A 23,920-nucleotide genomic window follows, 5' to 3' on the forward strand; every position below is an offset into this window, starting at 1 on the left:
CAGGCGCTTGGTGGCTTGTGTCTATTATCCTAGCTACTCAGGAGGCTGAGATCTGAAGACTGCAGTTCAAAACCAGCCCATGCAGGAAAGCATGAGAGACTCTCATCTCCAATTAATCATACACATACACACACATACACACACACACACACACACACACACACACACACACACACACACACACACACACACAAGTGGAGTTGTGGCTTAAGGGTAGAATGCTAGCCTTGAGCAAAAAAGCTCAAAAACAACACCGGGCACTAACTTCAAGCCCTAGGACCAGGAAAGTGGGGAAGGAGGGAGGGAGAGAGGGAGAGAGGGAGAGAGAGAGGGGGGGGGGAGGGAGAGGGAGAGGGCGCGAGCGAGAGCAAGAGAGAGAGCGGGAGCGCGCAGGAGAGAGAATGAGTAAATTGCCATTAACTAATCCGTGACTCCATTTTGGGGAGCTTTTTTCCCTTTAGTACCAGAGAAAGAATCCAAGAGCTTCTACGTGTTTTTGGAAAAGCGCTCCTCCACAAAGCTACACTTCCAGCCCGTGTTATTCCATTCTGGAAACAGTATGGAACAAGGCTGCTCAAGGTGGATTCTAAAGTACAGTGCTTACTCATGAGATTTTTGTCAGTGGTCCCTAAGGGTAAGTACAAACACAATGAGGAGCTGCTTGGATGGCTCATGACAGCACTTCAACAAAACAGCAACCTTCAAACTTGCAACTGATGGGCTGGCTCATCTGGTTGAACAGAACCATTTTAACAGTTTCTTGGGGATCACCTATGGCTCAGGATTAGAAGCAGAGAGCCCAGGGACTAAGGCTGCTGGTAGGTAGTAGTCCAGAAGAAAGCTGAGCTTCAGTAGTGAGGATGATAGAAATGGCCGGTGGAGAGAGCAGAGTTGAGAGCTATTAAGGAGGTCAAATTAACCATACAGTGTGCCTTCGGGGTATGAGGGGTCCGGGAGAATCAAGCATAGCTCCTAGGATCCAAGAACTCGCACTTACTTTGAAAATAAAAGGAAGATCTAAAACCAAGGCACCTAAGAGCTTCATGAAAGTCGAATTCACAAAAAAAGACTCTAAATTCAAAGGCATTTTCTCTAAGTGCCTTTGAATAAGCATTATAGGAAATTAATGAAAGACGGAAAACTAAGCACCCTGGTGGTTAACACTCCACACCGCTGGGAATCCAGATAGCGAAGAAAGAAAACATAATAACCTATGCCAAGTCTACACTCTCCTTCTGAAATGAAATCATGTGGTCAGGAACCACATCTAGTTCAGCTGGTATCCATGAACACCTCCCGCCCCCCAGCCCTGTATCTCCCGACCCAGCTGTATACAACATTAAAAAAACAAAAACAATGGGGCAGGAAGTTTGGCCTAGTGGTAGAATGCTTGCCTAGCATGCACAAAGACCCAGGTTCGATGCCTCAGTACCACAAATAGAAAAAGTCAGAAATGGTGCTGTGGCTCAAGTGGCAGAGCACTAGCCTTGAGGAAAATACCCAAGGACAGTGCCCAGGCTCTGGCAAAAAAGAAAAAGAAAGAAAACTTGCTCCAACTTGTGCAGACATTGAAATAGGTCTCCCACCAAAAGGGAGAATGAGCCCGGCACCAGTGCCTCATGCCTATAACCTTAGCTATTCAGGAGGCTGAGATCTGAGGATCATGGTTCAAAGCCAGGGTAGGCAGAAAAGTCCCTGTGAGGCTCTATCTCCAATTAACCACTGAAAAAAAACAGAAATGGTGCTGTGGCTCAAAGTGGTAGAGTACTAAATCCACTGCCTTCAGTGGTCTGGTTTATAGTCCAACCAATATCAAAACAAAGGCAATTAGCAAATGTGGTGGACAGCTGCTAACTAATTAATCCCAAAATGGCTGTTACAAGGGCTATGTGTCTAGGCAAACATATCCTACAGCTTTCTAGATCTGGAAAGGAACCAGCTCTAAGAGGGGCAAGGTCTCCAGGATGGTCTCTTCTAGAGATAAACTGTTCATTTACCACATAAAAATTTTCAAAGAAGACATCCATCTAGACAGGGGCCTATGGCTCATACCAGTAATCCTAGCTAGTCAGGAGGCAGAGCCTGGGAGGACTGAGATTTAAGGACAAGTAGGCTGAAAAGTTTGTGAGGTTCCCCACTTCAACCAATAGTTGTGCATGGTGGTACACAACTATTACCTACAGCAGGAAGTAGCAATAGTTCAGTCTAGTCTGGGCAAAAAGCAAGAGCCTACGTATCCCAAAAACCAGAGCAAAAGGGCTGAAGGTCTGGCTCAAGTGGTCGAGTACCTATGAAGCCTTGATTTCAAATTGTGGCATTGCCAAAAAAAAAAGAAAAAAAGAAAGAAAAGAAAAAAAGGAGGGGGAGGGAATGGTCCTTCACCTCCACACTGCCCAAATTGAGTAACAGGGGACAAAAGACATATCTAGCATCTTTGGGAAACCACCAAGCCCATAATTCCCTGAGGTGCCTGGTTATCTTTATGTCGTTGCCCTTGACCAAACCTAGTGTCCAGTGATAAGCAGCCTTGTCCCACTGGCAAATAAAATTCAGAGCTCAGTTACTATCAGTTATTTCCCACAACTTTAAAAGACAGTAGTATTTTATATCCATGCGTGGCAGCCAGGGCAAGCAGCTCACCCAAGGCAGCTGTAGAAGGGCCCTAACTGCTCAGTCCAAAGCAAGTAGACCCAAATCTGGGTCAGAGATTGGACTCTACTGTCCTGCCACACCCAATATCCTCTTCCCCTTTCTGACATGCAAGAAATTCTTAGGACTGGGACATAACTCAATAGTCTGCACACTCAAAATGATCAAGTCTTTCCATCAGACACCAGTGAAGCAAAACCTGGTCCCATGGCTTTCAAACCAACACTGGCATTCTCTTCAGTGATTCCTGAGTTGATTCTGGAGACAGGTCCTCCAGTTGTGACAACAGAATAACTTAATACTCATTGAAAGGGACTGGCCAAATCCCCAAAGTTCAAATCATCACCAATTGCCAACTATTCATCACATTCACCCTCTTCAAAAATCTGAGTAATGTCCACCAACCTACTTATTAAAACAAAGCTAACTGCCTTAACTTGGAGATTATAGGTTTCCTGCTCTCATAAATGCACTCAAGTTCTATTATCATCTAATTACAATTTCTATACAGTGATATAATGATGTGTGTGTTCTGGAAGAAAAAAAAAGCATCAATTACTCTTATACCTACCATTAAGACAAGCAGAAACAGGACAACCTTCTATAGAGAATTACAAAGAAAAAAAAAAGGCTGGAATCCCTCTACTTGGGGTTTTCTCACATTTCCAGTGAAGGTGAAAGGAGCCAGAAAATATGTAGACTGAACATATATGGTCATCCCCAGACTTTTCTAACTATATAAAGGAGAAATTAATAAAAGAAAAGAAAAGAAAGATCACACAGCATTTTCTTCTCTACCATAATTTTTCAATTTTCTTAGAGAAATGCCAGCCAACAACTAATTAGAACCATATCCTTTGTTATCCCAATGGGAAGACATATACAAATGGTTTTAGAGAACAAATGTTAATGAAAACTTAAAAAAAAAGTAATCTGGAACTTTGATTTCCTTTCACTGTAAAACAAAATTCCCTCCTCTCAAGCTATTTTTATGGCTGGCAAAATGGTATGGAGAGAGTCCAATAACAAAAAGTTAAGTGTTCAGCATCCAGTGCCAAGAACTGGGGGTGTCCTGGCTTTTTTTTTAACCACTCTTTTTTTTTTTTTTTTTTTTTTTGCCAGTCCTGGGCTTGAGCTCAGGGCCTGAGCACTGTCCTTGGACTTTCTCAAGGCTAGAGCTCTACCACTTGAGCCTCAGCACCACTTCCGGCTTTTTTCTATGTATGTGGTACCGAGGAATCGAACCTGGGTCTTCATGCATGCTAGGCAAGCACTTTAACCACTAGGCCAAACTCCCGGCCCTTTTAACCATTCTTAAGGTGAAATTAGCATCACATAATCATAGACTTCTATGCACCCTGATTTCAAACTGAAAGAAACAGAAAAACAAAAACAAAAACCCTCTTTGGTTTCAGGAAGGAAAATAATTCCTTTCAAAGAGAGTACATGGCTTTGGGGCTGGAGAATGTGTGGCTCAAGTGGAAAAGCACCTGCCTAACAAGTATAAGGCCCTCAGTTCAAACCTCAGTACCACCACCACCACCACCACACAATAGCAAAAAACCCACACATCAAGTCAAAGTGAGTATATAGCTTTTGCTATTTCCAATAGTATGATTTCCACAAGAAAACCAGTTGGGTCCCTTTTCCCTGGTATATTCTACCACAAATAGAATGCTTCTGAAGCCAAATACTAGTGGTTCACACCTGTAATCTTAGCCACTCAGGAGGCTGAGATCTGAGCATCACAGTTCAAAGGCAGGGCAAAAAAGTACCCATGAGACTCTTATCTTCAACTAAGCACTAAAAACCAGAAGTGGAGCTGTGGCTCAAAGTGGTGAAGCACTAGTCTTGAGCAAAAGAGCTCAGGGATACCTCCCAGGCCCTGAGTTCAAGCCCCATGACCAACCAAAAAGTAAGTAAGAATGCTGCTGAGTGCCTATTCACGAACTTCACAGGGCACAAGCCTCCTACAAAACCAGTCTTTTCAGACATGTCAAAAAAAAAAAAAATTGAGTAACAAAGACACATACAGAACCGGGGATTGAGGCTCAGTGGTATAACATACACTTAGCAAGTTCAAGGCCCCTAGATTCAATCTCTGACACCACAAGAAACAATTTTATTTCGAGTGTGCCAATACTAGAGCCTGAACTCTGGGCCTGGGTGCTTTTCACTCAAGACTGGAGCTCTACCACTTGATCCAGAGCTCTACTAAGACATCACAGTTCATTTAATGTGCTTAGCATTCTGAGCTGTTTTCTTTTTTTTCATATATTTTTTATTGTAATTAATACAAGGGTTACAGTATATTCACCAGATAGAAGGTGCATTACTTCACAAACACGGATGCCCTTTCTCATGTCATGGTCCCCATTTCCCTCCCTCGGCTCATCTTGATTTCCCCCCTTAACTATCCTATTTCAAATAACCAATTAAGCATATATACAATATATCAGATAACAAGGTGAAATATTGTAACAGTATGAGATAACCAAGGGACCTGAGCTGTTTTCTTTTCTTTTGGGGGGGGGGGGGGCTTGAACTCAGGACTGCCCTGAGCACTGTCCTTGGGCTTTCTCAAGGCTGGAGTTCTACCACCACTTCCAGCTTTTACTATGTATGTGGTATGGAGGAATTGAACCCAGGTCTTTGTGCATACTAGACAAATACTCTACTATGCCAAATTCCCGGCCCTCTGAGCTCTATTTTCAAATGAGAGCCTGCACGGGTGGAATCAGCAGGCCAGGAGTCAGGCCTACATAACATTTTTTTCTCCCATGCAAAAGGACTAGCCAAGGTAGAGAGAATGTGGCATGGCCTCTATCACTGCAAACACTCCTTTTTTGGAAAAAGCTATAAGCACTTCCAAAATGTCTCCATTTGCTCCTTATTTTTACTACCTAGTACTTTTACTTCCCCTTCAGAAAAAAATATAGAACTTAAATCTTACATGTTTTCAAAAGCTAAAAATCATTTATGTTGCCCAATAGGATATTATTTTAAACAGACTTTGGTCCACAAAAAAAAAAGAACAGGGGGAGGGAAACGGGTACCAAGACATGTGGAAGGGTCTCAATGTATGTGAATTAATGCACCTTCTATCTGGCAAACATCATGTTACCCTTTTATTAAATACAATAAAAAAAAGACAAAAAAAGACAAAAAAAAAAAAAAAGAACACCACCATAAGTCAGGTGCCGTGGCTCACGCCTGTAATCCTAGCTACTCAGGAGGCTGAGATCTGAGGATCTCAGTTCAAAGCCAACCCAGGCACTAAAGTCCTTGAGACTCTTATCTCCAATTAAGCACTAGAACACCAGAAATGGAGCTGTGGCTCAAGGAGTAGAGCGGTAGCCTTGAGCTGAAGAGCTCAGGGACAGTGCCCAGGCCCAGAGTTCAAACCCCAGGACCGACCAAGAAAAAAAAAAAAAAAAAAACTGCCAAAACTATGAAAATATTTTTTGGTAAATCTCGTTCTGAATATTATTTGTTCCCCAGAAGAAATGTAAAAAAACAACCACCAAGGAAAACAAAGAATCCGGTATTTTTAAGCAAAAAGTATTCACCATGAATATTCATTCCCTGTACAGTATGTAAGTCAAACACAGGCAAAATAAATCAGAGAGTAGTTAGAATGAAAAGTCTTGCTTCTCTGTGGTTAGTAAGCCCATGTCTTGGCAACGTTAGATTTACAAACTGTATTTGTTAGACTGTATTTCATACTTGAAATCTCATGTCTGAACCTTAACACTGCTTTGGGATGGATAATTTACTAGAGACATTTGGGGTCACAGTATAAGCATTTTACTCTCACCAAATCTAAATTATGCATCTCAAGATTCTTTACACATAAAATAAACACATGGCCAATGTTACCATCTCCCTAGAGGAATCTAAGTGTCCCCAGCCTGGCTTTTCTCCTTGGAAAGGGAAGGGGATGGAGTGACACGTTGCACAGACACACTAAGGAACAGCGCTCCGAAACTTTTATCTGTGTTACTACTCTGAATTTGATTAAGACAGACATCGTCATCCAACAACATACACGCTCTGAAACCCAAACTAATTTCACCCAGAGAATGGGTGGGAATGAGAAATGGACAGCAAAGCGTGGCTCTTCCCAAGTCCCCCTTGTCCTGGGTAATCTGCACGTGTGGGATCAGTCCTGCATTTAAAGCCAAGGGATGCCAGGACAACAGTTGCTCACCAAGAAACGAAGGGATCGACCAGGACCGGGCTGTTCCTGGGCTTGGGAGGATAGCTGGACAGCCAGACAATGAAAAGCTCCCTGGTGGCCACTAATTCAGCCGGGGGGCGGGGGGGGGGAGGAGAGAGAACAGGGGGAGGACTCAGCTCCTCTCTGGCCCAAAGCCATGATCAGCAGCCGTCTCCACCGAGTGGGACTAAGGACGGCCTAACCTCGAACTCGGTCCTCCGAGTCCTTTTTCAGTCACGGGAGAGGGAGACCCCGAGAAAGCAGATTTCTCCCTGGAAGAAAGCCAACTTCCTGGTTTGGGCCTTGTGGGTCGGGGGCTGGCGCCCTCTCCCACAGGGTCCGCTGGGAGGCAAATGACTGAAGGAAAAAGAGGACCCCCCCCCCGGCCCCGCACTTCTAGTTAGGAACCGCAGAGAAGAGCCCACTCCCACGCAGGGCTACCACTATGGGACCGAGAAGTCATAGTTTAAACGGGACCCGGGGGCCCAAAGAAAAGTCAGTTTCCAGCGCGGGCGCCGCCTGGCACCGGCACCCCCAACTCGATGGGGTCCCGGGGATGGGGGTGCGGACACAGCGTGGGGCAAGCGAGCAGGCTCCTGCCAAGATGGGGAAGGCGGGCCTGGACCTAGGGGGGCCGGGGGAGCCAGCGAGGACTCGGCCATCCCCCCGCCCCCCACCCCGTCTAGAGCGCCGCAGGCCCGCGCCGCTCACCTTCCGGTGCTTCTCCTTGTAGGGCAGCGCCAGCCACGGCATGTCCCGCACGAAGTCCTGCCACTGCCTCTGGTCCTGGTCCGAGGATACGAAGACAATCTCCAGACGGCGCTGCGGCTCGAGTTCCGCGGACGCCCCGGATCCCGGCCCCGGCCCGGCTGCGGCCCCCGGCCCGGCCGCTGCCTCCGCCGCCGCCGCCGCCGCCGCCGCCTCCGCCGCCGCCGCCGCCTCCGCCGCCGCCGCTGCCTCTGCCGCCGCCGCCGCCGCCGCCGCCGCTGCCGCCGCCGCCGTCGCCGCGTCCCCCCGCAGGCGGCCGTAGAAAGCAGCCAGGCTGGCGCTAAGCTGCGCGCAGGGGGCGCTCAGGCTGCAGCCGAAGTAGAGCCCAAGCAGCGAGATGCCGCGGGCGCCCAGCGAGTGCACGTCCACCTCCTCGCCGCCGCCCGTCACCAGCTTCTCGCCGAGCAGCTCTTCCAGGAAGCCCGACATCCTGGCCCACCGCAGCCCCGGGCAAACGGGCGGGCGGACGGGCGGCTGCTAACCGGCGCGCAGGTCCGCGCGGCGGGCGGAGGCAAACGGTGGTGGAGGAGGAGGCGGCGGCAGCGGCGGCGGGCGCGGGGCAGAGCAAGGCCCCGCCCACCAGGCACGCCCCCTTGAGGCCACGCCCTCGGCGCCACGCCCCTCCCGCCACCCTCGCCACGCCCCCTTCGCGGCTGGCCTCGGCCCCTGGGGCCCCTAGGGCAGCCCAGCCAGGTCTGCAGCGGCCCCGCAGGCCCAGGCCCTGCAGTCCCCGGCCACAAAAGAAACATAAACCCAAATAGCTCCTCCGTAACCAGAATGCCGGGCACTAAAGTGAAGGCCAGGCAGGTAGTTGCTGAGACAGCGTGTTCTGGGGCTGCCACACGCCTCCCCTCCCCTTCCCATTGTGAAACACCCTGTCCACCCATCACATCAGACTGTACCCCTCTCACCACTTCATCTCCTTCTCTACTTTCCTTACAGAAAGTACAACCCCTCGGGCTCTTCCAACCCCGGGGACCTTTTCTACAATGTCCCTTCATCGGGCTGGGTTCTTTCTTGGTAATGTTTTCCGCGGTAAGTCAACTGGAGGCCGCCACTTACTTCTTATGCAGCTTCTGATAGGCTGCTGAGCGCAGGAGAGAACTCAGAACTACGCGTGGGCTGATCACAGGTCGTAGTGTGGGTGGGTTTTCAGTCCACAGGTCACTGCACACCATACCTAGGTGAATGTGAATGGCGTGTCTTCCAGCTCCGCAGAAGCAGGAAGCAAGATTGCCCAGCAGGGAGCTCTCCATCCTGCTGGCTGCTCTCCTGACTCCTCGCTTATCTTAAACCGGTGGACAGTCGAGAAAATTTCTAAGGACTTATTTTTCCCTACCCCTCCAGTTAGCAAGATGCTCCCCAGTGCTTAGGGAGAATCTGAATTAAAAGGAGGGAGGGTGGGTCTGTGGCAGGTATTCTGGTCTTCATCCCCCACTTACACATGCTACAAAAATTATATCAGGTCTACACAAGGGGTATCATAGGTGGGTATCAACCTAGCTACCAACAGCCCAGTGATAGGCAAAGGAGAGACAGAGACAGAGACAGAGAGGATAGAGGCAGAAAGGAGAGAGAGAGAGAGAGAGAGAGAGAGAGAGAGAGAGAGAGAGAGAGAGAGAGAGAGAGAGAGAGAGAGAGAAAGTGGGAGGGAAGGAAGGAGAGAGGAGAAATGAAAGAGAAGGGAAAGAAAAGGAAAGAGAAAGAGAAGGGAGGGAAAGAGGGAGAAGCCAAGAAAGGAAGATAAAGAGAAACCCTTTGCTCTTTAGCACGCCATAGCCTTTTATTTCTTGAGCTCCTAGCGCCATCTAATGGAAAGAGCGAAAAAAATTAAAAAGTTTATCTGAGGTGTAAAAAAGATAGGAAGGCTTTAGGGACCAAGCAGAACGAACACCTCTGTCAATTATAGAGGTCCCTACATACACACATGCATGCACATGTGTGCACATGCGCGCACACACACACACACACCATAAAGTGTGTTATAGTAGATCACTCACCTAAATTTAGGAACATAAGCACAAAGTTGTAACACAAACCTAAACTCAAAACACCAGACCCTGAGTTCAATCTCCAGTCTCATGAAAAAAATTAAAAGAGAACCCCCAAGGGGCAGGAGCTCTTGCCCATGTTCAAACCTCTGCACAAGGTCCTGGGTTTGATTCCACATACACAGAAAAAGCCAAACATGGTGCTGTGGCTCAAGCGGTAGAGTGCTAGCCTTGAGAAAGCTCAAGGACAGTGCCCAGTGCCCAGGATTGAGTTCAAGCCCCAGGACTAGCAAAAAAAAAAAGAACACCTCCCCCAGGCTTGGCACTGCTGGCTTATACTTGTAATCCCAGCAACTCAGGAGGCATAGATCTGAGGATCATGATTCAAAGCCAGCAGGCAGGAAAGTCTGAGAGATATTTTTTTTTGTCCATTGTGGGACTTGAACACTGGGCCTGGGTGCTGTCTCTGAGCTATTCAGCTCAAGGCTACCACCCTACCCATTGAACCACAGTGCCACTTCCAAGTCTGTGAGATTCTTATCACCAATAACCACCAGAAAGCTAGAAGCGGTACTGTAGCTCAAAGTGGTAGAGTGCCTTGAGCAAAGAGTCCACCTCTGTTTAAATATATCCAGGATTGTGGTATAGCTCAGTATAGGGCATTTGCTTGGTATATATGAAACCCTGGTTTCCATCCACCATCCCCAACATGTCTATCTATCTACCTCTCCTCTCTCCCCCTCCCCCTCTCTTTTTGACACACACACACACACATACACAAAATTATATATATTTTGCTCATATAGTCTCCATCAAAACCTTGCTGCTTGGGAATGTGGCTTAGTGGTAGGATGCTTGCCTATCATACATGAAGTGCTGGGTTCGATTCCTCAGTACCACATAAACAAAAAGTGGCAGAAGTAGAGCTGTGACTCAAGTGGTAGAGTGCTAGCCATGAGCAAAAGAAACTCAGGACTCAGGGACAAGTGCCCTTTCCCTGAATTCAAATCCTTGTACTGGCAAAAAAAAAAAAAAAAGCTCAGATAATAGCCTGGTATTGGTGGCTTGGTTCATATCTGGAATCCTAGCTGTTCATGAGGCTGATATATGAGGAGGATCCCAGTTCAAAGCCAGCTGGGGCAAGAATGTCCTTAAGACTATCTCCAATTAACTGCTAGACACATACACACAAAAAGCCAGAAATGAGGGGCCAAGAATTTGGCCTAGTGGTAGAGTGCTTGCCTAGTATGCACTAAGACCCGGGTTCAATTCCTCAATAACACATACATAGAAAAAAGCTGGAAGTGGTGCTGAGGCTCAAGTGGTAGAGCTCTAGCTTTGAGAAAGTCCAAGGACAGCGCTCAGGCCCTGAGCTCAAGCCCAGAACTGGCAAAAAAAAAAAAGCCAGAAATGAAGCTGTGGTTCCTGTGGTAGAACAGTAGCTTTGAGCAAACAAACAAACAAAACTCATGGACATGCCTAGGTCCTGAGTTCAAGCCTCAAGATTGTCACCAAAAAGAAAAAGTGGAGGGGAGGAGCTGAGACATTTTTAAATGAACACAAAAAGAAATGAAAACAGAACAGACTTGTAAGCCTTCATATCCTAGGTGAAGAGGTAGGTGGTGAGGGGATTGGGGACTGGGAGTTCGGGTAGCAGTCATTACTGCAGTACTTAGCTTTGCTACACCGAGTTCAAGTGTGATATAAAGAGGGGGTTTGTGCTATGTTTTGCTTTCATTCATTACAGGAAAGCACTTTCTACTGGAGTGTGTCCAAACCAGCATCTGGCACCTGAGAAAGTTGTGAGAGTTCGAACATACTGTGCATGAATATAAATAAAATTGAGAGAATTGTTGGTGCAGCCAGCCTTGGTTAGAAGCCAGATCTTACAGCTGCCTTTTAAAGTGGTGTGGAAAGGCAGGATTTGTGATAGATACAACTCCAGAATCATGATTCTAATGGTTGTTTGTTACCGGCAGAAATCCTGTAAAGAAATAACCATTATCCTTTGACCTGTGAAAATTGCTACTAACTCTACTTGTACAGTGTAAGAGGCTAAAGACATGATGCCTCCTGGGAGTTATCCAGTTATGATACAGGAATTGATCAGCAAATATTGTCATTTTGCTAAGGCGCTACAACATGTTTGACAATGTGATGCATGAATATATTACAGTTTTCTCTTTCTTTTCTTCTTTCCCTTTACTCTCTTTGTTTTTTCTTTTTCTTTTTGCCAGTCCTGAGGCTTGAACTTAGGGCCTGGGCACTGTCCCTGAGCTTTCCTTTTATTCAAGGCTAGCACTCTACTACTTGAGCCACTTCTGTTTTTTTCTAAGTAGTTTATTGGAGATAAGAATATCTAGCCTTGAGAAAAGTTGAAGGACAGTGTTCAGGCCCTGAGTTCAAGCCCCATGACTGGCAAAAAAAAAATCTCATGGACTTTTCTGTTTGGACTGGCTTCAAATTGCAATCCACAGCTCTCAGCCTCCTGAGTAGCTAGGATTACAGGCATGAGCCACCAGTACTGGGCTTTTTTTGGGGGGGGGTTATAAGTCAGATAATAAATACATTTCTTTGTGGACAATATCACCCCTGCCCTCAAAGTTATGCTTTTTTTTTTGCCAGTCTTGGGGCTTGAACTCAGTGCCTGAGCACTGTCCTTGGGCTTTCTTCAAGGCTACTGCTCTACCACTGGATCCAGAACACCACTTCCGGCTTTTCTATGTATGTGGTACCAAGGAATTGAACCTGGGTTTTCCTGCATTCTACGCAAGCACTATACCACTAGGCCAATCTCCCAGCCCTAAAGTTTTGTTCTTTGAGGGGGTTTCCCGTCCCCACTGTCCTCTGGAAATGTTCTAGAGAAGGGCTGGATTGGTTCTGCTGTCCACTTTTGGGGTCCCTACATGTCATACAGAACCATCCTTAAGCTGGAACCCAAATCTTGTCTTTTTGTATACTGACAGGAAATTCCTATGAGCCCCTGGGTGAGGGAGGACAGTGCAGCCAGGCCGAAGGCCAAGGGCATTTGGGCCACTTCCTCCTGGTGCCTTCAAGGCCTTCTCAGTATCCATTAGTATCCATTATGCCCAAGCTCAGGCTGGTCTTGAATTTACAGTCCCATGTCCTGGGACTACAGGCATCTGCCACCACAGCTAGCAGTCTTTTCTGACTTTTCTATGGTTGTGCAAAATGCTAGGGATTAAACAACAACAACAACAACAACAACAACACACACACACACACACACACACACACACACTATATAGTGTGTGTGTGGTTCTGGAGCTTGAACTCGGATCCTGGGAGCTGTCCCTGAGCGTTTGTGCTCAGGACTAGCACTCTACCACTTGAGCTACAGCTCCACTTCCAGCTTTTGAGTAGTTAATTGGAGATAAGAGTCTCAAGAACTTTCCTGCCTAAGCTGGCTTCAAACTGCACTCTTCAGCTCTCCTGAGAGTTAGGATGAAAGAGGTAAGCCACCAATTCCTGGGGCATTGTGCATATTTCTATTTGCTTGCAGTACTGTTCAGATTCAAGCTGATGCTCCCAAATCAAGGCATTATTGCGAATCTATTCCAGACACACCCCTAGTATGTGATCCACTACTCAAGTCTGAAGTGGCTGCTAACAACCCACCAGACAGCCAGATTGTTTGCCTCATTTCCAACAGCTCTTGGTAAACAATGCCAAAGCAATAGCACAAGAGATAGCAAGCAAATCTGGAGTATGGAGGAGTAAATAAAACTCCCAAACAGTTCTGGTGTGGAGAGAATTTGTTCCAGGAGTGTAAGACCAACCATCAGAAACAAGCACAGAAATAGCACAGAAAGGGCTGAGGGATGCTCTGTCAGTGGTAAAGGACTTACATATAAAGAGGCCTTGAGTTAAAACCCCAATGCAGGGAGGGAAGGAAGAGAAGGGAGAAGGGAGGGAGGGAGGGAGAATATCACAGGTCAGAGTCAAAAAGATTCAAGACAGGTGTGGGGGAGGAAAATGGGGCAAAAATATGAGAAGGGGTAGCAATGATTGTTAAGAAATGTACCTTCTATCTGGTGAAGATAATGTAACCCTTCTATTAATGACAATAAAAAATCAAGGCATAATAGAACACAATTTTTCTAATATTTTACCCTTAACTGAGGGTACAAGAATAACACCTAGAGCTGGGAACACATGTCTCATGCATGTAATCCTAGCTACTCTCTGAGACCTGGAGGATTGAAGTTCAAAGACATCGTGGACAGAAAAGTCTGTTAGACTGATTCCATTTCCAACTAATCAGCAAAATGCTAGACTGCAAATATGGTTCCAGTGGTAGAGTACCAGCTGAACAAGCAAACTGAGCAAGTATAAGGTTTTGAATTTAAGCCCTGATGCCAGCACTGAAACAAAAACAAAACAAAAGAACAAATATCTGGAAGGAAATGACAGAATCAACAATCAAATCCAGCTCTCAAACACTGAAGAAAAGGAAGTATTAAGAATAATTCTGGAGGGCCGGGAGTTTGGCCTAGTGGTTAAAGTGCTTGCCTAGCATGCATGAAGACCCGGGTTCAATTCCTTGGTACCACATACATAGAAAAAAGCCGGAAGTGGTGCTGAGGCTCAAGTGGTAGAGCTCTAGCCTTGAGAAAGTCCAAGGACAGTGCTCAGGCCCTGAGCCCAAGCCCAGGACTGGCAAAAAAAAAAAAAAAAAAAAAAAAAGAATAATTCTGGACCGTGACTCACACCTGTAATCCTAGCTACTCAGGAGTCTGAGATCTGAGGATTATGGTTCAAAGCCACCGTAGGCAGGAAAGTCTGTGAAACTCTTATGTCCAACTAATCACCAAAAAAAAAAAAGCTGAAAGTGGAGTTGTGGATCAAGCCTTGAGCAAAAGAAGCTCAAGGGAGAGTACATGGGCTCTGAGCTCAAGCCCTCGGACTGACTGGCACAAACACAAACACAAAATTCCAGGATTGTAGGCATGGCTCAAGTGGTAAAGGGCCATGAGTAGAAACCCCTGTATGTTTTTTAAAAGGAAAAAAAAGCATAAGTTTGGAGTCAGGAGTACTGGCACATGCCTATAATCCTAGCTATAAGAAAGACAGAGATAGAAGGCTGGTGAGACCCTTTTAATGAAAAACAAACCAAAGCACAGAGCGCCTCTTCTGCAGCCCAGACTTTGCTAGAGACACGATTGCATGCACGGATGCTTGCCTAGCTTGGCACCAGTGGCTCACACCTATAAACCTAGCTACTTAGTAGGCTGAGGATCATGCTTCAAAGCCAGGCTGGGAGGGAAAGTCCATGAAACTCTTCTCTCCAAGTGATAGCGTACCAGTTTTGAGCAAAAAAGCTCAGGGGCGCGCACGCGCAGGAGCACACACACACACACACACACACACACACACACACACACACACACGGCTAGCCTAGCAAGCATGTGGCTCTGAATTCAAACCCCTGTACTGCCAACAAATAGTAAAGTAAAAAGGACTAGAAGCATGGGGTATTACCTGCACAGTAAATCTAAGGCCCTAGCTCAATGGCTCCCATCCCCCAAAAGAATATTTCTGATTCATCATTCCCAAATACCAATGAGAAAAATGGAATGCAGACAGCTTGGAATGGAAATGATGGAGTAAGAGCTAAACTTGGACTGGGGCATGTGTGTGCCTTCCCAGGCACACGTTGCACAAGCCACTCATTGGCATTTAGATTTTTGTCTTGGCATAGAGAACTTGTAGCAGTAGATGTGGTAGAGTGTATACGCTGAAAGATGGATCTGTGTATGGCTTGAAAAACAGTGAGGCCAGAGGCAAGAGAACTAAATGAAGAGTTTGTTAACTGAGGGTTAGGGATGTAGCTCAGAAGTAGAGCATTTGTCCAGCATGTGCCATGCCCTGGGTTTGATTTCCATCATCGCAAACCAAGAGTCTATTGATTGAGATATGGAAGGGGGTGACACAGCTGCTTTGGTAATGAGGTTTAAGAAAGAAGGGATGGTTTGAGAAATATTTAAATGTAAAATATTTAAATGGATAATACAGAAAGATATACATCTAAGATTAAACACACACACACATATTTGCATATTTGCACCAATACTAGGGCTTGAACTCAAGGCCTGGGCTCTGCCTCTGAGCTTTTTTGCTCAAGGCTAGCACTTTACCATACCACTTGAGCCACAACACCACTTGCAGCATTTTTTGGTGATTAGTTGGAGGGTCTCATAGACTTTCCTACCTGGGCTTCAAACAATGATCCTCAGATCTCAGCCTCCTGAGGAGCTAGATTACAGGCATGAGCAGAGGGGGGGGCAGCTAGATTTAATTCTTTTTTCAATCCTTTTTTTTTCTGGTGCCAGTCCTAGGGTTTGAACTCAGGGCACTGTCCTTGAGTTTTTGTGCTCAAGGCTGGTGCTCTACCAGATTAAACTATAGTTCAATTTTTGGCTTTTTAGTACTTAATTGGAGACAAAGAGTCTCCTGGGGACTTTCCTGCCTGGGCTGGCTTTGAGCTGCAATCCTTAGGTATCAGTCAGCCTCTTGAGTTGCTAGGAATACAGGCAATCCCTAGTAAACCACTGTGACGAAACTTCAAGGGAGGAATGAAATCACTGTGTCACGTGTGACCAAATGTTTAGGTGTGAACTAAATCTGCTAATAGGGAAGTCAGTGGCCCTGAAGAGTAGGTCATTCAGCAAGCTTGTGGGTAAGGGGATATAGGGCAGTGTTTAGAGCGCTTGTCTAGCATGCATGAGGCCTGGATTCCATGCCCACTGCAAAAAAGTAAAATAAAGTAAAAATCGCTAATTTGAATCAGTCTACTGGTTTGGGATCAATCATAATACTATAAAAACAACTGCAAAAGTATTTTGGCACTAGCATGTTCATATACCATCTCAGTTTATCGTCAGGCATTGAATTTGTAAGCTGGTAAACCATTGAATTGGATCAATCTAACATAAGCTTAGTTGTTTTTTTTAATGATAATACAGATCCCATCATGCATTATGGACAAGACCTGGCTGGAACAGCAGTCATGCTCTTGCCTGAGCCCCAGTTACTTCCACTTGCCATAGAGGCATGGTTTTGCTTACACTTGCCTAGCACCCCGTTGTCTGTTGGTTCTGTGTCCTCAAAACATTCATATTCTACATGTAGGTCTTCCTTTCACGTTTATCCACAAAGAACCTACTAGCAGTTACATTTCACACCTTCAAGAACACCCCAGTGAAGCGGCCATGGCGGTCCTGTCTGTGGTTCCAGCTGCTTGAGTGGGCTGAGAGAGGAGGATCGCTTAAGCTTAGGAGGTTCTAAACTAGCTCTGGCAACCTAACAAGATCCCATCTCAGCTGCGCACCAGTGGCTCCTGCCTGTAATCCTTAATTACTCAGGGGGCTGAGATCTGAATATTGAGGTTCAAAGCCAGCCAGTGCAGTCAAGTCCGTGAGACACTTAATCTCCAATTGACCACCAAAATAAACTGGAAGTGGAGCTGTGGCTCAAGTGGTAGAGCTCCATCCTTGAGCAAAAAAACCTCAGAGACAGCGCCCAAGGCCTGAGTTCAAGCCCAGGACTGGCACAGAACAAAAAAAGGGAGTGTGTGTGTGTGTGGGGAAGATCCTATCTCAGAAGAAAAAATAAAAGAAAAACAAACAGAAAAACCAGCATCCCAATGACTGGGTGAAAAGGGCGGTGGCAAGGCATTCGCCCCCTGCCGGTACCCCTGCGTACTACAACAAAAGGATGCGCTCCGGCTCCTCGCCTGCCAGTCTACAGTGCTCCCGAGGAAGCCGCTAGAGCATGCGCAGGGCTTCCTGGGAAATATAGTAGGACGTTTGAGCTTGAACTACAAATCCCAGTGTGCACCGCGCCGCATGCTTTCTGGTAAACCTGACTCTTGTCTGACTGCGCTGTTGGTAGTGAGGCAGGAGTCTGATCCTGTGCTTCCAGAACGCTTTTGTGGAATATAACAATTCTTTCGCTGCGGGTGCACATACTGCTTTTGGCTTTCGTAAGCTCCCCGGCGTGGCGAATCTGCCGTTGTCGTTACAATGGCTGGCCGCTCGAGCAAGCGTGTGGAATCTGCTGCGCGAAGAAACAAGCGAGATTTCGTGAGCTGTCATGGCGGCGGCCACCCCGAGTGCGGGGGGCTCGGCGTCGGAGGCGGCGGGTGCCCCTGAAGCCCCGCTGCAATACAGCCTTCTCCTGCAGCACCTGGTAGGCGACAAGCGTCAGCCCCGGCTTCTGGAGCCGGGAAGCCTGGGCGGGATCCCGAGTCCGGTCAAGAGCGAGGAGCAGAAGATGATCGAGAGGGCGATGGAAAGCTGCGCCTTCAAGGCGGCTCTGGCCTGCGTGGGAGGTGAGGCGGGGCTGGGGGGCTCGGGGGCCCGGGGGGCCCGGGGGGCCTGGGATCTCCGCAGAAAGACCGCCGGCCTGGGTGCGGGCGAGGACCCGGGGTCAGCTCGCTTTGATTCATGGCGGTTGGGTCGGACAAGCCGAGGCGCGGTGCAGGTCGAGTGACTTCGTTTACTCGGTACCCGTTCCACTCTGTGCCGGACTGCGGGAATCCAGGATGAACCCGACCACAACCTTGTTCTCTGGAAGCCAGCGTTTCACGAGGGAGGGGGAGGGTGGAGGCCGGTGGAGGGGGCGCTGGCAGAAGAGTGCTGCGGACGTGGAGCCGCAGATGCAAAGGGCCTTAAGGCAGAGACTAAAGATTTGAAAACAAGAAGGGCCAAGGTGACTAGCCGACAGGATGTGTATCTTACCGCCTGTCTTAGCAGATGACTTTAAATTTCATTAACAATCAAGGACATTTAAGAAATGAATATAGGGCGGGGATTGTGGCTTAGTGGTGGAGTGCATGTCTTGCACACATGAAGCTCTGGATTCACTTGCACAGTACTGCAGAAGCAGAAGATGGAAGTGGTGCTGTGGCTCAAGAGGTAGAGTGCTAGCCTAGAGCAAAAAAAAAAAAAAAAAAAAGCTCAGAGATAGTGCCCAGTCCCTGAGTCAAACCCCATGACTGGCAAAAAAAAAAAAAAAAAAAAAAAAGCAGCAAAATACAGGCAAAAGAAGCAAGATTGTTTCAGAGCTGGAGTTACTGGAAAGAAGGAGCCAGAAGTGGAGAAGTTTGAGAAGACAGATGTCTATGACTTTACTCATGACCTTGAAGTGATGAGAAAACATCCATATGGCAAAGTCCAGTTGCCTTCAAGGCCACATGTGGACCACTAGCAGGGCAAGATTTCCCATTTGGTTGCTCTCTGAGGTTTGGTTTCTTTATCTGTAGGAAGGAGGGGTGGTGGAGTCTACCTCACAGAGTTGTTGTGACGAGTAAAGAAGGTGATGACTCTCAGAGTGGCTCTGAGGGTCCGGCACATAGAGCCGGGTGGCTGAGGAATGTCACTACGATCAAGGGAGGAGGTTACAAAGTTGATAGCTGAACTTTGAGGGTTGGTTTCATCCGAAAGACAGTGTTACAGACAAAAGGATGAGGAGAGTTAGGAAGTAAAAGGAAGAAATCCTAGGGGAGGCCAGATAGGAGAGATGGAGTGGCTGAGACCCAGATGTCACCTTTCAGCTGTGCTCCCTCCCCATGCACTAATCCAGAAACACACCCTCTGTTTGCTTTTAGGATTTGTCTTGGGAGGTGCATTTGGGGTGTTTACTGCTGGCATTGATACCAACGTAGGCTTTGACCCAAAGGACCCATACCGTACACCGACTGCAAGAGAAGTTCTCAAGGACATGGGGCAGAGAGGAATGTCCTATGCCAAAAATTTTGCCATTGTGGGCGCCATGTTTTCCTGCACTGAGTGTTTGGTAGAATCTGTAAGTGCCTGTTCCCCAAGAATTCTTTGCCTGCCTTTGTCACATTACTTTTAGAGAGAAATATTCTTAATGTTCCTGGAGTGCAGATAATTAATGTCAGGTTCTGTCAAGACTCTGTCTTGCTGCTCTGTCTGGTGCTTGTAGCCACCAGAATTGTGACTCAAACAGACCTCTTCACTCTGTGAACTTGAGAAGGAGGAGGAGGTGGAGGCGGAAGAGGAAAGATACAGTCCTGTGAGGAGACTAAGCTCTAAGGCTCAAAGCTCAAAGCCAGCCAGGGCAGGAAAGTCTTTGGGGCTTTTATCTCCAGTTCATTAGCAGAAGCTAGAAATGGTGCTGTGGCTCCAAGTGGTAGAGCACTTGTTGAGCATAAAAGCTCAGGACAGTATCCAGGCCCTGAGTTCAAGCCCCAGGCCTTGCACAAAACCAAAAAAGATAGAATCCATATCGTACCTCTATAAAATGGCCTCTCAGGGCCGGGAATTTGGCCTAGTGGTAGAGTGCTTGCCTAGCATGCACCAAGACCCAGGTTCAATTCCTCGGTACCACATACATAGAAAAAAAGCTGGAAGTGGTGCTGAGGCTCAAGTGTTAAGAGCTCTAGCCTTGAGAAAGTCCAAGAACAGGGCTCAGGCCCTGAGCTCAAGCCCAGGACTGGCAAAAATAAATAAATAAATAAAAATAAAATAGCCTCTCAAGTAAACTTATGTATGTTTTTCATAGCGGCTTGCTTTACTGATTTTTGTGCTAGGTTTGAAACTCAAGGCTTTGTGTATGCTAGGCAGGCCCTGTCACCTCTGAGATAAAGCCCAGGCTTCCTCTTGAGGCAGAGGAAGGAGAATTTCTAGTTCAAGAACAGCTTGGCTTTCTACAAGCATCCAAACAAATCATCACCAGGAAGACATACTAGAGAATTTGAGAAGGAATTCAGATGGCTTCTCCAAAGGTTGCATTTGGTTTTGGCACTCTGGAGCCACCTACAGCAGCATCTATGAGCATGTTCAAATTTTAGAAACCATACTTTGGAAAGATGAGGTTTCCTTTGGGTAGGGCACAGCCAAGTACAAGCTTGTCTTCTTCTCTGGCTCTGAACTTTGCCTCTCTCCCCACAGTACCGGGGCAAGTCTGACTGGAAGAACAGTGTCATCAGTGGCTGCATCACTGGTGGAGCCATTGGTTTCAGAGGTTAGTGTTCTCCACTGCTTTTCCTCTGGGTCCTGAACAATGTGTTGACATGGGCATTGCCATTGTAGAAACTTGCTAGTGTTGACATCAGTATTTCTCGTCTTTGGCACTACTGACATTTTGGACCAGCTAAGTGTTTGCTGGGTTTGCAGGGCACTGGACCTTATGCATTGTGGAGTCTTTAGCCGGATGCCCAAAGCACTAACTGGAAGTATCTCCCAATTGTCCAGCGTTCCCCAAGGAGCAAGTTAGCCCCCACCTACAGGCCCCTAATTTAGCTCTTTCTAAGAAAGTAGAACTGTCCTCTATAGAGTATGTGGGACAGCTTCCTCACAATGAGGACAGTGGAGCATATTGGCAAACTAGCATCTTTTTTTCTGTGTGTGAGATGGTACTGTTTTTTGAACTCCTGGTCTTTCTCACTTGGCTTTTTCCTTTAAAACTTGTATCCTTATCACTGGAGCTGCAGCTCAGCCCTGAGCAGTGCATTTGTCCTAGGTAAGGCTGGGCTCAACTCCCAACTCTAGGCAGTTCAAATGCTCAGAACATTTTTTCTTAATTTTACATAATTTTCAATGTTTTTTGTTTTGCATTGCCGTGGATAGAAATGTAGGCCTTACAAATGTTAATCATGTACTCTACCACTGAGCTATACTCCAAGCCCCACCTGTCAGTTTTAATTTTGTATATATATTTTAACAGCAATGTCTTTTGCAGTTGGAGATTCTACAGAAATTCAGTTCCCTGGGCCAGGAGTTTGGCCTAGTGGTAGAGTGCATGCATGAAGACCTGGGTTCAATTACTTGGTACCACATACATAGGAAAAAACCGGAAATAGTGCTGTGACTCAAGTGGTAAAGCTCTAGCCTTGAAAAGCCCAAGGACAAATATTCAGGTCCTAAGTTTAAGCCCCAGGACTGGAAAAAAAAAATCAGTACAGGTGCTGGGTGCTGTTGACTCACACCTGTACTCCAAGTTACTCAGGAGGCTGAGATCTGAGCATCAAGGTTCCCTAGGCAGGAAAGTCTGTGAAGTTTATTTTGATATGCTTCATTATATATGGTCCTATTCACTTAACAAGACTCTTTATCTCCAATTAACCACCAGAAAACTGGAGGAAGAGCTGTGGGTCAAAGTGGCAGAGCACTGGCCTTGAGCAGAAGAATTCAGGGATAGCACCCAGGGCCTGAGTTCGCCTCAAATTGACCCCCCCCTCAAAAAAATTCAGTACAGGTGTTCTAGAAAAGTTAGATTATCAGTTGTAAACAATCAAGAAACCAATTCCAGGGTCGGAGCTTAGCCTAGTGGTAGAGAGCTTGTCTAGCATGCAAGAAGCCCTGGGTTCAATTCCTTGGTGACTCCTTGGTATCACATACACAGAAAAAGCCCGAAGTGGCACTGTGGTTCAAGTGGCTTAGCACTAGCCTTGAGGAGGGTCAAGGACAGTGCCCAGGCCCAGTTCAAGCCCTAGGACTGGCAAAACCAAACCAAACAAATAAGAAAACTAATCCCAGCACTTCCCTGTGCATATCAGGAGGGTTTGACTGTCCTAGTTGCAGTGTTTCTGGGCTGCCCTCCATAGGTAACACCCTGACTGGCCAGAGCAAAACGTCACTGGTTTCCTGTGAGTGGATGGTTTGCTGTCATTAAAGCCTGCTTTTGCTCCTATATAGCCATGTATGATTTATAGGGTGACTTCTCCTTTGGTCTTTGTTAGGGCCTCTGAGAAGCTCAGCTCCCTTCAGGACTGCTTTGATCACTTTCCCAGGAATTTATTCCATAAACAGATCGAGTAAAGGCCATATGCTTTCATTTGATTCCAAGGACTGTTTCTCTTAACCAGTTTACTGCCTGAGAGGGGCTATTTCCATAAGACTGGAAATAGTAATTCTTTGGAATGAGAAGATTTAGGCAGATGTAGTTAGATGAAGCACACTGGCTTGGATCACTTTTACTGCTTCATTGAAGTCTTAAAGCTATCGTAGATGGCATTTCTGTAATGACTATACATGCCTGATCTGGGTACTTTGCATGTGTGGGTGTATACTGTGCATGCAGCTTGAGCTCGCATTTGTTACCCTGGGACAAGTAACATCACTTGTGTTTGCTTTACAGCTGGTGTGAAGGCTGGAGCCATTGGCTGTGGAGGTTTTGCTGCTTTCTCTGCTGCAATTGATTATTACCTACGGTGAGAGGAATGGGTAAGGAGGCTGCTGGCCAGGATGGAACTGTTCTTTGGAGGACTGTTTCTGTATTACTTGGCATTGCTTCAGGAGCAATATAGCCAGAGCGCTGGTTTTTCCCTCATGTGGATGATGGTGTGAGAGCCACCGGACTGTTCTCTGCCTCCAGCCTGCAGTGTAGCTACTCTGCTGCTCCTGGACTCCAGCCAGGGGCCAGGCCATCAGTGTCTCTGTCAAGCAGGTTAGGAGGCACAGATTGACTGAATTACCTTCTACCCTTGCTCAGTCCTGACCACATCTAGCTCACTGAGTTGTTTGGTGCTGTGGGTACAGAAGTGGCAGTGTTTACCCAGACCCAGGAAGCTCTTCTGCCTTGGAACTCTGTGCAAGGATCTATCTTATACACTAGGGCAGGGAAAAGTACATTTTATGCCATCCAGCCAATGATGTCATTTCCTTTAGAGTTTTGCCATTCTTGTTTTAAAAAAAATATATATATATAAATATAAAATGTATATTTATTTATATTATAGTTTGAAGATCTGGTTTATTTTTATTCAGATTCCACAATACCCCCAAATGGTGCCAGATAGTCCTAAGAACGACAATTCAATGGGAAAGGGATACACTGCCAGTCTGGTAATGTGACACAAGCTCATCTCGTAGGGCAGGCTTCTCCTCAAAAGCCCAGCCTGGCTATTGTGTAGCTGTGTAGTTTTCGCTGCCCTGCCCTGCCCTGCCTGGAGCTTGCTGAATCATGCGGGCTCAGCCCCAGCCCAGGTATCTGTATGAAGGGTCCTGTTCTGGCCTGGCTATGGCTGCGGGGAAGATGAGCAGTTGTTAAGGGGCTGTTCCCACTAGCCTGTTGTCTGGTCTTTTTTTTCTTTTTTTTCAAATCTCATAGTCTTATGCTGCTGACAACTGCGTGTCCTAATTGTGCACTAAAGCAAGTACAGCCTTTTGGGATTGGCTGCTTTTCTTAGGTGCATTTGTAGAGATGAAGATGAAGCCTCTTACTGGCTAGGCTGGCGGTGGGGAATGCTGTGACCACCCAGTGATCCTTCTATCTTCCTATTGTACAGTTCCTCTTCTGCCTT

General features: G+C 46.8%; 2 protein-coding genes across 2 annotated transcripts in view; one reads left to right on the forward strand and one right to left on the reverse strand.

The window, feature by feature from the left end:
• The window catches only part of Nxn (nucleoredoxin), a 136,381-nt gene extending 128,241 nt beyond the window's left edge, over positions 1-8,140 (reverse strand). The window contains exon 1 of the mRNA XM_090350490.1: positions 7,580-8,140. Within this exon, the coding sequence (XP_090206616.1) occupies positions 7,580-8,065 (486 nt within the window). The 5' untranslated portion in view covers positions 8,066-8,140. The remainder of the gene's footprint in view (positions 1-7,579) is intronic.
• A 9,565-nt stretch (positions 8,141-17,705) lies between these two features.
• Timm22 (translocase of inner mitochondrial membrane 22) lies at positions 17,706-23,350 on the forward strand. Its single transcript, XM_090350505.1, has 4 exons — positions 17,706-17,980; positions 19,259-19,455; positions 20,568-20,640; positions 22,756-23,350. The coding sequence occupies exons 1-4, from the start codon at positions 17,743-17,745 to the stop codon at positions 22,830-22,832; spliced, it is 585 nt and encodes a 194-aa protein (XP_090206631.1). The 5' UTR covers positions 17,706-17,742; the 3' UTR covers positions 22,833-23,350.
• Positions 23,351-23,920: the final 570 nt, after the last annotated feature.

This window comes from Megascapheus bottae, chromosome 17 (genome assembly GCF_031878675.1).
Source record: "Megascapheus bottae isolate mThoBot1 chromosome 17, mThoBot2.hap1, whole genome shotgun sequence".
Lineage (NCBI taxonomy): Eukaryota > Metazoa > Chordata > Mammalia > Rodentia > Geomyidae > Megascapheus > Megascapheus bottae.

Excerpts from the sequence above, each read along its gene's own strand:
- Timm22 (XM_090350505.1), top strand. The coding sequence starts at position 17,743 with ATGGCGGCGGCCACCCCGAGTGCGGGGGGCTCGGCGTCGGAGGCGGCG. Across the intron at positions 17,981-19,258 it reads GGCTCTGGCCTGCGTGGGAG|GATTTGTCTTGGGAGGTGCA; the intron begins GTGAGGCGGGGC and ends GTTTGCTTTTAG. Across the intron at positions 19,456-20,567 it reads CTGAGTGTTTGGTAGAATCT|TACCGGGGCAAGTCTGACTG; the intron begins GTAAGTGCCTGT and ends CTCTCCCCACAG.